This window comes from Petromyzon marinus, chromosome 42 (genome assembly GCF_048934315.1).
Source record: "Petromyzon marinus isolate PM22_M1 ecotype Great Lakes invasive population chromosome 42, UKy_Petmar_22M1.pri1.0, whole genome shotgun sequence".
Lineage (NCBI taxonomy): Eukaryota > Metazoa > Chordata > Hyperoartia > Petromyzontiformes > Petromyzontidae > Petromyzon > Petromyzon marinus.
This window is the reverse complement of record NC_133708.1, coordinates 1,189,422-1,202,231: the sequence shown is the minus strand read 5'-3', so window position 1 is coordinate 1,202,231 and position 12,810 is coordinate 1,189,422. Positions and strand designations below refer to the sequence as shown.

Sequence of the window (12,810 nt, the reverse complement as noted above, 5' to 3'; positions counted from 1 at the left end):
CGCTCACTTTCCACAGAGCGCTACCCATTGTATTGACCATGGAGGTATGATGATGCTGAGACCAGGAATTGAACAAAATGTTGGGCCGTGCAGTCAAACCGTTCCACACCACCCAGCCAGATTTTCCACAGGGCCATGCGATGGTTAACCCCCGTCCGCTCCCTCCCCTTCCCGGGAGAGACACGGGGGGTCACCTCCGGCGTCACCCCACCCATCTCTCCACATCGTCGTCCGCTTGTTGTACGTCAATCGGCATCGCGACAACGCCTCCCTCGCCGGCCACGATGTCGTGCCGAGGTGGAGCGATAGAGGAAGAGCTCCCCACGTCCCTCACCACGCCTCGCAAAGGGGGCACCACGGTGGCTAGGAGACGTGAACTATCTCGCCTGGTATACAGGACGTTGTGGGTTCGATCCCTACCTGAACATCTCTATATTTGGAGTTTTCATGTTCTCCCCGTGGTCGCGTGGATTTTTCTCCGGGTCCTCTGGTTTTTCCCTCCACATTTAGAATCGACATCACGTCTTTAGAGTATTCGGCTGATGTGTAAAAAACAAATCCACGTGATAAGCCGCTTCGTTGAGGTATCATTTGTGATAGCCAGGTGGTCGCTTCATAGCAGCTCGCTGGGGCCTTACCTGGTCAAGTAAAACAAATAGTTGATAGTTTCAAAGCTCGTACACTAAATCCTCTTACCGAGGGTAGATCCGCGCGGGTTTTTCCGTGAGCCGGGAGGATTTTCCTCGGTTGCCCACTGCCGCATTCCTCGTTCCGTGCGTGTGTCCCCATCCCCCCCCGCTGGGCCCAGCGTCGCTCGGCAACGCGGGGCCCACCGCGCGTCCCCGTCAACTGGAGGAGGCGCACGACTGCCGACAGCCGCGGCAGTCTCCGTGTCGGTCGAGTCTCGCCCGCGTACAGAGAGCGGCACGCGGGGAGTCCCTGCCGCAGACGTTCGCCGCACTTTAACCGTGCGGTTCGCCGTTCAGACGCCTCGTTGGGATCTGACGGGGAAAGGGGAAGGCTTTTGCCGCGCTAATCCGTTGGGGAAATGCTCGTTCCAGTTTGTCCACATTTCCATTTGTTGTTGCTGACAGTGCAAAGGTTTTCTGCACCGCCAACAGTGGCGGAAAAAAAAATCGCTCGCGGCCCTGAGCCAGGTGATGCAAATTCCACATTCCTAAGGCAGGCGGTAAAAAATAACTTGACACAACGATGCAGTTTGTATCTGTAAAGCCTTCAAGCGGTGACATCGTCCCTCACTGTCGCAGATCATTGTTCTGCGTTGTGTAATCAACAGTGTTGTGTCGGACCTGGACCCGTGTCTTACAGAGATGCTCCCTACCCAAATCCTCTGGCGGTTCACCAGCATTTCCTCAAGTGAACCTGACTGCTGATGAGACACTGAATGTCTCTGATGAGACACTGAATGTGCCAAACTGGTCCAGAGCTTTTGCTTACGTTGAACCAATGCTGCTGACAAAATAAGAATCGCTCCCAGGAGGCCGTGGAGCCAGTGCGATGTGGTTAAAGAAGAATTCAATCGTTAACGTGGAGAGACGGTTGCGAGATGGAGGTGCGGCGTCCACACGTCCTTCTGTAAGAAGACGAGGACTGTTTTGAGGATTCTTTTGGAGGGAGGAGAGGGTGGAGGAGGAGGCTGTGGGGCAGGGAGGGACAGCCGTACGAAGCCTCGTCGAGACAGGCGGAGGAGGAGAGGGAGGCCTCGAGCCCGGACTGATACGGGAGAAAGGTTGCCGGCTTTTTGACAGCAACGCACAGCAGGCAACACCTCATCTTTTACACTTCAGGTTGCTCTTACAATGAGTGCCTGCATAGAACGAACAGCCTCTGTGGAGCTGGTGTGATGGTCTACCGGTTGGCCTACCCTGTTTGTCTACCCTGTTGGTCTACCTGTTGGCCTACAGGTTGGCCTTCCGTCAAATCGGCAATCGCTGACAGCGCAGCCCTGTGCAGTGCCACGCTGTAGGCGCCCCAGGAACAAAAAACCCTCAGTGAGCGTCCCCTGGGTCAGCGTCCCCCCGGGTCAGCGTCCCCCGAGTGAGCATCCCCCCGGGTGAGCATCCCCCGGGTCAGCGTCCCCCGGGTCAGCGTCCCCCAAATGTGAGCGTTTTCGTCACGGAGGTTGAGACACGTGGGGCAGCTGCGGTGAGACGGTCAGAGTCCCGTGCCCCCGCTGGCACGTGGCCAGGGCTGAATTTACCTTCCTGCTGAGTCACCGTGCGGAAATGCCAGCTCATTGAGCGCCCGCGTGCAGGCACGCACGTGCGCACACACAGCCTGGACAGTCTGTCGGGGCAAGTGCCGTTAGCGAGCAGAACCCACGAAGGCCGGCACGGCACACGAGGTGGGTGGGTGGCCAGCACCACGCCCGGGCACGCGCTCCCCCCGGCTCGCCACGGGAACTGTAAGCGGCCTCCTTGACACCTCGCCCGTCCCCTCGGTGAACCCGTGGTGCCGATTAGCCCGACGAGCGTGGAGCGAACGAGAAGGGATGCCTCGTTTTGGAGCGCGAGTAATTTGACCAAATCTCCCCCCACCCCCGCCTGGGCAGCCGCGTGCACACGTGGACGGGCGACTCTGTGTGGGGATCACGTGGGGTTTTAAAAAAAAACGTTATAGTGGCAATGCTCCAAGGCCCGTCGCAGCGCCGCGTTGTGACGCACGCCGTCAACGTAAACTAAACCGGGTTATGAAAAGCAGTGGGGGGGGGGGGTAGAGAGACGGGGAAACAAACGACGGCTGTTCCCCCCCCCTCCGAACCAGAAGGGTCCCCCCCTAAAGGGAGTAATAAGGGTCGTCGTTATTTTTAATGAAGTGAAGGGGGGGACGACGACAAGGGTGACTGAAGCTCGCCCGAAATGAAAAGAAACGAGAAAGAAAGACGAGAGGCGACGTGGGCGAGCGTGTTTTCCTTCCCCACCCCTCCGAGTCCGACTCGCGTCGCTCCTGTAGGGGTTGTGCGCCCCTTACCCCTCGCTCCGTGTCTCCCGACCCTCCGTGCGGCGAGCGTGGGACCAAGCCGTGTTGGGTTTTGTTCTTCCTGACTACCGGTTGCCGTGCGCAGGGCCCGAAGGCCCCAAAAACGTTAAGCGGCCGGCGACAAACGGCGGGGTTCATCCTCCCGGTGCGCCGCGGCCACCGCCACCACCGCCACGACCGCCACCACCATCACCACAACCACCACCGGCACCGCCACCACCATCACCACAACCACCACCATCACCACCACCACCACCGGCACCGCCACCGCCACGACCGCCACCACCATCACCACCACCATCACCACAAGCACCACCGGCACCGCCACCGCCACCACCATCACCACAACCACCACCATCACCACCACCACCACCGGCGCCACCACCGCCACGACCGCCACCACCATCACCACCACCATCGCCACCACCACCGCCACCACCATCACCACAACCACCACCACAACCACAACCACCACCGGCACCGCCGCCATGACTGCAACCACCACCACCACTGGGTTCTGAAGTGCAGCATCGAAATGGTGGACAGCCACGAAGTAAACACTCCACTTGCTCCCCAACAACCACTCAGGGGCCTTCACAGGGAAAATCAAATTATTCTTGGGCAACATTTCATGCCCCCACGGTCCTTCGTCAGAGCAGCATAGTCTGTTCCTCGATGTCTACCAGTGGGTAACGTACGTATGTTGATGCACGTTGAACTTATTTCGCACTAAATTTTGATTTAAAGCTTTCGAGACTGCAGGGATTCATATTCTTGGTTCTTTTGGTAAAGTCACGTAGAAGGGAAACAAAAAAAAAATTCTCACTGTAAGAATTTTTTTTATTTTATTGTTTCCCTTCTACGTGACTTTACCGAAAGAACCAAGAATATTTATTTCGCACTGTTCGTAGCCAACCGTGCTAATCGGATGGTGCGGGGGGAAGGACACTCAAACTGATGAAGGACTCTTCGCTTTGGAAACTTTCTTAACACTTTTAATTCCTACAGCTACGATGCGGAGAGAGCGCAGAGAGAGAGAAGGATCTCTCTCTCTGCGCTCCCCGTCTGTGTTTGCTGGTCATCATCAGCTCCGCAACATCGCCAGGTCGCGTGTCGTCGTCATCTCCGCAGCATCACCAGGTCACGGCGTCGTCACCTCTGCAGCATCGCGAGATCGCGCGCCGTAATGCTAACGTTCGGTGCGACGTCGGAATTCCACCGTTTCATTGTCTTTGCTGACGGGGGCGAGGAACGTTCAGCCCGCGAGCTGTTTTGCGAGAATAAACACGAACGGAAGGTGACCGCGAATAAACGCTGAAGAAGCGCGAAACATCCATTCGGGCGACGCAGCGCTCGGGCACCGCAGGCAGGTGACGCGACGCCGATGAGGAAGCGCCAAGCCGCACCCGCTAGTCCGGGAATATTGACGCCGCACCGTGCCACGCGGGGTTCGTGAAACCGCACGCTCGGCGAGAGTCGGGGAAACGTCTTGAACGGACGTTGGGTTCGGCGCCACGGCCAGCGTGCGGGTGTAGGGGCGCTCGCGCCACGACGCCGCTTGCCGCGGTGCGCTCAGGAACGGCGGCCGCTTGGGTGCGGCGACGTGAGGCCCGACGGCAGCGCGCCGGGAGCGTCCGCTGCCGCCGGTTGGTGACGCCGGCGGCTCGCAGCCATCGGGAGGCTGCGATTCACAGTTCGCGACTCTGTTGGGTTTCGGGTCGCCGCGTGGGGTATAGTGACACATTTTGAGGTGTGTCCTCCGCCACCCGACAGCCGGTCAATTCACGTCGTGGGCAGCGAGCGGGAGGAGAAATGTAAACGAGCGGAAGCAATCTTTTGACTAGATTTTCTCCGTTGACTTTTCGCTGTCTTTCGCAGGCTGCCTGCCCCACATGACCCTCTCCCCAATGGTCATCGTCATGGTGGGGTTGCCGGCCCGCGGGAAGACTTACATCGCAAAGAAGCTCACGCGGTACCTCAACTGGATCGGCCTGCCCACCAAAGGTGACTGCCCACAGGAAGGCGACGATGTTGAATTTAGATATGAGTATATCAGAATTTAGATATCAGTATTATTATTGTTCTTACTCTACTCGTAGTGAGAAGTTAGCTACCTCGCCTGGTAAACAGGAGGTCATGGGTTCGATCCCATCCTTGACGCTGTAAATTTGGAGTTGGCGGTGTCTCTTTCTCTCCGTGGTGAGATGTTAACGACCTCGCCAAGCACACAGGAGGTTGTGGGTTCAATCCCGACGCTTGTATATTCGGAGTTTGCATGTCTCTCCCCTCCTGGTCGTGTGGATTTTTCTCCGGGTCCTCCGGTTTTTCCCTCCACATGTAGAAACCTGCGTTTAGAGTATTTGGCTGGTACTATACATTTCCACGTGATACGCCCACTTTGTTGGGCTATCATATGTGATGGCCAGGTCGCTCCTAAAAAAGAGCTATACAGTAAAACCTTGGATTGCGAACATAATTCGTTCCGGAAACGTGTTTGTAATCCAAAGCACTCGTATATCAATTGTGATCACGTGACGCTCGGCAGACAAAGCGTATACGTACTACTCGTATTGGAAGACCTCGCTCGTTTATCAAATTAATATTTATTTACAATTGTTGCTCAACTTGCAAAACACTCGCAGACAAAGTTACTCGCAATCCAAGGTTGTACTGGATAGGAGCAGCTCAAGTGGGGCCTTCGCTGGCTCAAATAAAAATTAGTTTCGTTTTTGTTTAGTTTGTTTACCCATAAAATCCTCACAGAGTCACATGACTCATTTTCAGGGGGATCCTGTGGCCAGTTTGAACAGTTTGTGGGGAGGCAATGCTGCTACTGTGTGATCCCAATTGAGTATACATTTGCAGGTAATATTCAGCAGTTGTGATGTCGTTTTTTGCAAATCCCAGTTACGCTGCATGTACGTGGTGTGTGTGTGTACGTGTGTGTGTGTGTACGTGTGTGTGTGTGTGGGGAGCGGTGGTGTAGCGGTTAGCTCACTGCGCTATGAACCTGGCGACCCGGGTTTGATTCCTGCTCATGGCCACCACCAGTGACGATTATCTGAACCGGTCCTGGGCCTCCCCTAGGTCAACTCAGCCTCAAATGAGTACCTGGTGCGGTGTATAAAAACATTGCCACTGGGGAACAAAGGCGGTCGGGCGTGGTGCTGGCCACCCACCCACTCGTGTACTGTTCCGGCCTTCATAGGTGCTTGCTAACAGCACTTGCCCCTACAGCCTGTTAAGGCTATATGGGGGATCTTTGTTATGTGTGTGTGTGTACGTGTGTGTGTGTATGTGTATGGACGTGTGTACGTGTGTGTGTGTATGTGTTTACCTCGTGGTTTCGTGGTATTTAAGTCTTCTCGGCCACGGTGATCCCCTCCCTTCTGTACGCTTGCGAAACGTGGACGGACCCCCTTAATGGAACATCTTCGCCGGTTAGAAACATTTAGGCTAGCCTGCCTACGATCCATCCTGGGTTTAACCAGGCTGGACTGTGTGAGGAGCTCACAAATCCTTTAAAGATCGGTGAGCTCCTCCGGCAGGCAAGGCTGCGTTGGCTGGGTCATGTAGCCCGCATGCCCAGCCACCGCATGCCGAAACAGCTTTTGTTCGGCCGGATCGAGGGGGCTAAACGGGCGCGGCACGGGCTGGAGAAGAGATGGAGTGATGTGGTACAGGAGGACGTGGAGCTGAGTGGACTTGCCGATGACTGGTACTAGCGGTGTCAAGATCGGCCTCTGTGGAGGAGGCTCGTGAAGGACGCTATTGGGCAGTTGGAGGCAGTCGCCCTCCAACAACAACGGAGGGCAGAGGAGCGACGCTCACAACAACGAGCGGAGCGCCGGGTGGCTAAAGCACAGCAGGTTGGCAAAGTAGGGGGCACAGGTGGTGCATCAGCCAGTCATCTCAGTCAGTCGACCCGTGGCATCTTGGTCTGCCCCGTGACCTCCTGCCCACGGGCGTTCGACACTTCACGTGGCCTCAGGGTGCACATGGCCTGGCACAAGCGTCGTGGTGACGTCACCGCCACTTAGTGGTGAATGGTGGTTGTTGTTGTTGTATGTGTATGTGTGTATGTGTCTTAACGACTAATTTGCTTGACAACGTGCTTAGTGTATAGTGTAGTGTATAGTGTAGTGTATAGTGTAGTGTAGTATATAGTAATGTATAGTGTAGTGTATAATGTAGTGTATAGTGTAGTGTATAGTAGTGTATAGTGTAGTGTCTTGTGTGTAGTATATAGTATAGTGTGTAGTGTAGTGTATAGTGTAGTGTATTGCAGTGTATAGTAGTGTATAGTGTGTGTATAGTAGTGTATAGTGTAGTTTATAGTAGTGTAGTGTATAGTAGTGTATAGTGTAGTGTATAGAAGTGTATAGTGTATAGTAGTGTATAGTGTAGTGTATAGTAGTGTATAGTGTAGTATATAGTAGTGTATAGTGTAGTATATACTAGTGTGTAGTGTATAGTAGTGTAGTGTATAGTGCATTGTAGTGTATATTAGTGTAGTATATAATAGTGTGTAGTGTATAGTAATGTAGTGTATAGTGTAGTGTATAGTTTAGTTTATAGTAGTGTATAGTGTAGTATATAGTAGTGTGTAGTGTATAGTAATGTAGTGTATAGTAGTGTAGTGTATAGTGCAGTGTAGTGTATAGTAGTGTAGTGTTTAGTAATGTAGTGTATAGTAGTGTAGTGTATAATGCAGTGTAGTGTATAGTAATGTAGTGTATAGTAGTGTAGTGTATAGTGCAGTGTAGTTTATAGTAGTGTATAGTGTAGTGTATAGTGTTGTGTATAGTGCAGTGTAGTGCCTCCATAGAGCTCAGTGTGTTTGCTTACCGACCATTCCCCTGTTAACGACGGGCTTTTGTAGGTACAGTAAATGTGAATGAATGCATCGATTAACCGTGTTTCTTTTAATATTATGTGTGTATAATGTTGTTGGTATCTTTATGTATTCATATCCATTGTTTAAATATTATAAAGTACGTTTTTTGGGGTGAAAAAGCCTAACTTTCGATGCTTTGGGAGCAAATGAAGCCTCTGATGTGCATTTCCTATACTCGCTTAACGACGAAATCACATAACGACCGGTTTCCTGGAACCGATTAATGTCGTTAGAGGGGGCGGGGGTTCTACTGCATTTAGAGGAAACCGGGGGAACCCCGAGGAAACCCCGTGTGGAACAGGGACAGAGAGAATAGAAACTCGCGAGAAGAGAGACGCCCGAGTCGAGAGTGTTACCACCGTGCCACCTGCTGCCCAGGTGGTATTCTAGTTTGCGTGGTCAGGTGTCAACCTCCCAGGGGAGCTCACCGATGAGTCTCCTTTGCAAGCGGTGGCCTGGCTCACCGATGTGACGAAAGCTGAACCCACCAAGTGAACAGCAGCGGTGGTGTGGTGCACAAACACAATGGAAGTTCAAGACACATACAAAGACAAAGATCCCTCGTGTAGCCTTAACAGATTGTTGGGGCAAGTGCTGTTAGGGAGCACCTATGAAGGCCGGCATGGCACACGAGGGGGTGGGTGGCCAGCAACCACGCCCGGCCGCCTTTGTCTCCCTAGTGGCAATAATTTATATATTGCACCAGGTACTCATTTTGAGGCTGAGTTGACCTTGGGGAGGCCCAGGACCGGTTCAGATAATCGTCACTGGTGTGTTGGCCGTGAGCGGGAATCGAACTCGGGCCGCCGGGTTCGTAGCGCAGCACGCTAACCCGCTCACGACCGCTCCCCGCATACATTCACACGTACACGCACACACAACAAAGACTCAACACATCTCTCGGTATCTCCGAGGCATTGAAAGGAAAGGAAAAAAATATATAACGGCCGACGTTTTGGGCAGCAACCCTTCTTCAGAAAACAGTTCCAGAGAGAGTCAAGAGTGAATAAGAGTGGGAGAGTCACATAGAATGGAAATAAAATAATAAAAATAAAACGATAAAATAAAATTCTCACGACGTTTCGACCACAACACAAGTGAAGGAACAGAACTGTCGGGACGACAGCGCTTCAATGAACGCTGCTAAGCTTCGCAGTGTCTTTAAAGCTAGGTGGGAAGAGCGGAGCACCTTGACAAAGGAGTTTACATATCAACAGGAGAATTTAGCACTGAAATAGCTATGTTAAAGTGTTGGATTAGCAGGGTGTTAAAGTCAGAAATTAGCATGTAACTGGGAGATTAGCCACCTAGCAACATCAGCAAAGATGAGCGCTTTGAATTATCTCAATTTTGTTGTTATATTCTATTTTGTCCATGATGACAGTGGCATTGACCTTGTCGGCTGAGAGGATGACACTGTCACCTCTCTTTTTTAATTGAGATAATTCAAAGCGCTCATCTTTGCAGGTGTTGCTAGGTGGCATCTTAGCGTTTTTGAGGGTTGCAGCGATTTCAGATCTTTCTACGTCTGCAGCGATGTGACCACATCTCGGACCGCATCCGTGAACATAAAGCAGACTTGAAAATCGGTAGGACGAACACCTCAGCCGTGGCAGATCACTGTTATAATTCAGTGCGCTCACATGACATTGACTTCTCCAAGACGGAGGTTCTCTGCAAGCCATCCGGCTACCATGAGAGATTCGTTCATGAGGCCATCCACATATACAAACACAGAGATAATTTCAACCGAAGAGATGGATTCTGGCTTAGTAACCATTGGAAAGACGTTATAAACCATTTCGGTTCTTAATTGATTGTATTTTACGGTGACTTTCAGACCGCAGTCCATTCGCTGGCACTGCCTCTTAATACCTTTCACACGATGGTCAATGGTATGGTTTATAGCATGTTGTATAATAAATAGTATAACATTGTAATGTTTAACATAATTCATAAGGCAATATATAGTATCGTAATTGTATAGTGAATATACAGCAGTTGGTAGAATAATACATAGTGTAATATTACAAGTCTAATATTTTACAGTCTAAAGTATAGGGTAGTGTATAGTAACGCATTGTATAATTCAAGGGTGGGGGTGTATAGTCGTGTAATGTAGAAAAAAGTTTAGTTGGAGACATCAATATAATGCATAATGTTAGAGCTTACATTGGGCTGTGTATACGATATTATACAATGTAGTTTATATTGGAAGGTATAACATTGCAATGTATAGTAGTCTAGTTTATAACATAGTTGTAACGCAACACAGGACAGCAGCGCATCGTGGCTGTTTTCTCCCCCCTCCTCCGTTCCGAGCATAGATGGACTCGTCCGTCTGAACAAAGCTCGTCGCTGTCCGTGGTGCTAACGTTGAAAAGAAAAAAACGCCACCCTTTTTTTCGACGTAGAATTGTAATGTATAACGACTTATTGTTAGTAGCTCAGCTGATTGGAGAGTATATTGAGTTTATTTGTAACATTGATGTAGTTTATATTTTAGTTTTTTATCAGTTTACTATATGGTATTCATTATATAGTGTAGTGTATACCCAGTTACTTTATGTTAATAGCTCAACTTATTGAAGAATATATTGAGTACATTTATTATATTGATGTAGTTTATACTTAGTTTTTTTTCACATCGGTTTATTGTATGATAGTTGGGTAGTTGCAGTCCTTTAGCATCAATATACTAAATGCCTCTGTTGATATGTAAACTCTGACTTTAACATAGCTATTTCCGTGACCAGTTACATGCTAATCCCTCACATTAACATCTTGCTAATTTCCCAGTTACATGCTCATTTCTGACTTTAACACCCTGCTAATCCAACACTTTAACACAGCTTATTTCAATGCTAAATTCTCCTGTTGATATGTAAACTCCTTTGTCAAGACGCTCTGCTTCTCCCACCTAGCTTAAAAGATGCTGCGAAGCTTTGCAGCGTTCATTGAAGCGCTGTCGTCCCGACAGTTCTGTTCCTTCACCTGAAGAAGGCTACTTGTGTTGTGGCCGAAACGACGTGATAATTTTATTTTATTATGTTTTATTTTGATTATTTTATTTCCATTCTACGTGACTTTACCGAAATAACTAAGAAGATGAATCCCTGCATTCACGAAAGCTTTAAATCGAGTGGGAGACCTTTGACACTCCCGTTGCCTTCGTCGCACTGTTAAGAACGGTTTCAGGCCGAGCGGTCTCGCATTGGGGAACGAGGGCCTCTTCGCCCTTGAGGTGACGTCGAGTAACGGACAAGCCCTCGCAGAATCCCCCCGCGGCCTCCGTCGTCTGGTGAACGGCGTCGTCTTCTGCGGGGGGGGGGGGTGGGGGGCGTGTGTGACACGCTCCAAAATAGCCCGCTGCACCGGAGCAAGGGCTCGCTTGCACGGATTTGCGTGAGCTCGTTAGCTCGCGAGCTCGTTAGCGCATTTGGATCTTGCCTCGCCCGACGTAATCGCTCTCCGCCGCCCAATCGTGCAAGCTTCCTCTCTGTCTATTTACCCGGGCGGAGACTTAAGCCTCCGGATCAGCCGACCCCGATCCCATTCCTCTCTGTGGTTGCTTAGAACTCGAGATTAACAAAAAAAAAATTACCAGGTAAGGCCCCAATGAGCTGTGTAGCTCTTTTTGAGACATGATCCGGTCATCACAAATGATAGCTCAACGAAGTGGCTTATCATCATCGTGTGGAAATTCATAGCGGCCAAACACTCTGAACGCGTGACGTTGATTCTAAATGTGGAGGGAAAAACCTTTGGACCCGGAGAAAAATCCACCTGACCACGGGAGGAAAGAGAGAGAGAGAGAGATGCAAACTCCAAATATACAGCAGGCGTCAGAGTCGGGATTGAACCCACGACCTCCTGCGAACCAGGTGAGGGAGTTGACATCTAGCCACCGTGGTGGCCAAATGAGATGAGCTGCTTCTCAGGGCCGCAGTGACGTCGACGTCTCACGAGCCTCTCGATGTCACCAAACGCTGGACCACAACAACAGGAAGTCAGCCTTGTGTGCCAGGGGTGGCTGTCATCATCATCAGCCGGGGTCAATCCGCTGCTGGATGAAGGGGCCTTCCCCCAGCTCCTACCTTTTAAGATGTAACAACAAGCGCCATTCGCTGCTAAGTGGCGGTGACATCACCATGGCGCTTGTGCCGGGTTATGTGCGCTTTACGGCCACGTGAAAGTGTCGAACGCCCGCCTAGGCGATGTAGCAATCCGCGTAGCACCCGCGCACGACCTGATTTCTTCGCTCCGTCTCTTTCGGCAGACGTCCTCCTTGGACGCATCTCATTCCTCGGCTGCCGTGGTGGCGAGATGTTAACTACCTCGCCTGGTATGCAGGAGGTCCTGTGTTCGATTTCGACGCCTGCTGTATGTTTGGAGTTGGCGTGTCTCTCTCCCCGTGGTCATGTGTATTTTTCTCCGGGTCCTGCGGTTTTTCCCTCCACATTTAGAATCGACATCACGCGTTTGGACTGTTTGGCTACTGATATAAATTTCCACGTGATGACGATGAGCCATTTCGTTGAGATATCATTTGTAATGCCAGGGTCGCTTCTGTTAAAGAGCTACATAGGTCAGTGGGGCCTTACCTGGTAAAATAAAATGAGTCTTAGTTTTTATAGTAATAGTTTTGCATCAGCCTTGACGACCGTCCATGACGCGTCCTGCCCAAGCCACTGAACATTTTGGGTGCGTACGTATGTCTGTACGTTGAACTTCCTTCGCTGCGTACGTAGGCAACCGCACCACTTTCAAGGCAGAGCTGGGTGAAATCAACACGTGGTGACGGCAAGCACATACTCGGGCAACACGTTCAAACTCGTAATTACAGATCCTAAATATGTATGCATGTTGAGCTTCTTTCGCGTCATGCGTAGCAGACCGTGCTGATCAGGGGT

General features: G+C 51.0%; 1 protein-coding gene across 2 annotated transcripts in view; it reads left to right on the top strand.

Moving 5' to 3' along the window:
- The window catches only part of LOC116951154 (6-phosphofructo-2-kinase/fructose-2,6-bisphosphatase 3-like), a 75,080-nt gene that overhangs the window by 35,437 nt on the left and 26,833 nt on the right, over positions 1-12,810 (top strand). For both annotated transcript variants that reach the window (XM_076073410.1, XM_076073409.1), the window contains exon 2: positions 4,879-5,004. In XM_076073410.1, the coding sequence (XP_075929525.1) occupies positions 4,879-5,004 (126 nt within the window). The remainder of the gene's footprint in view (positions 1-4,878; positions 5,005-12,810) is intronic.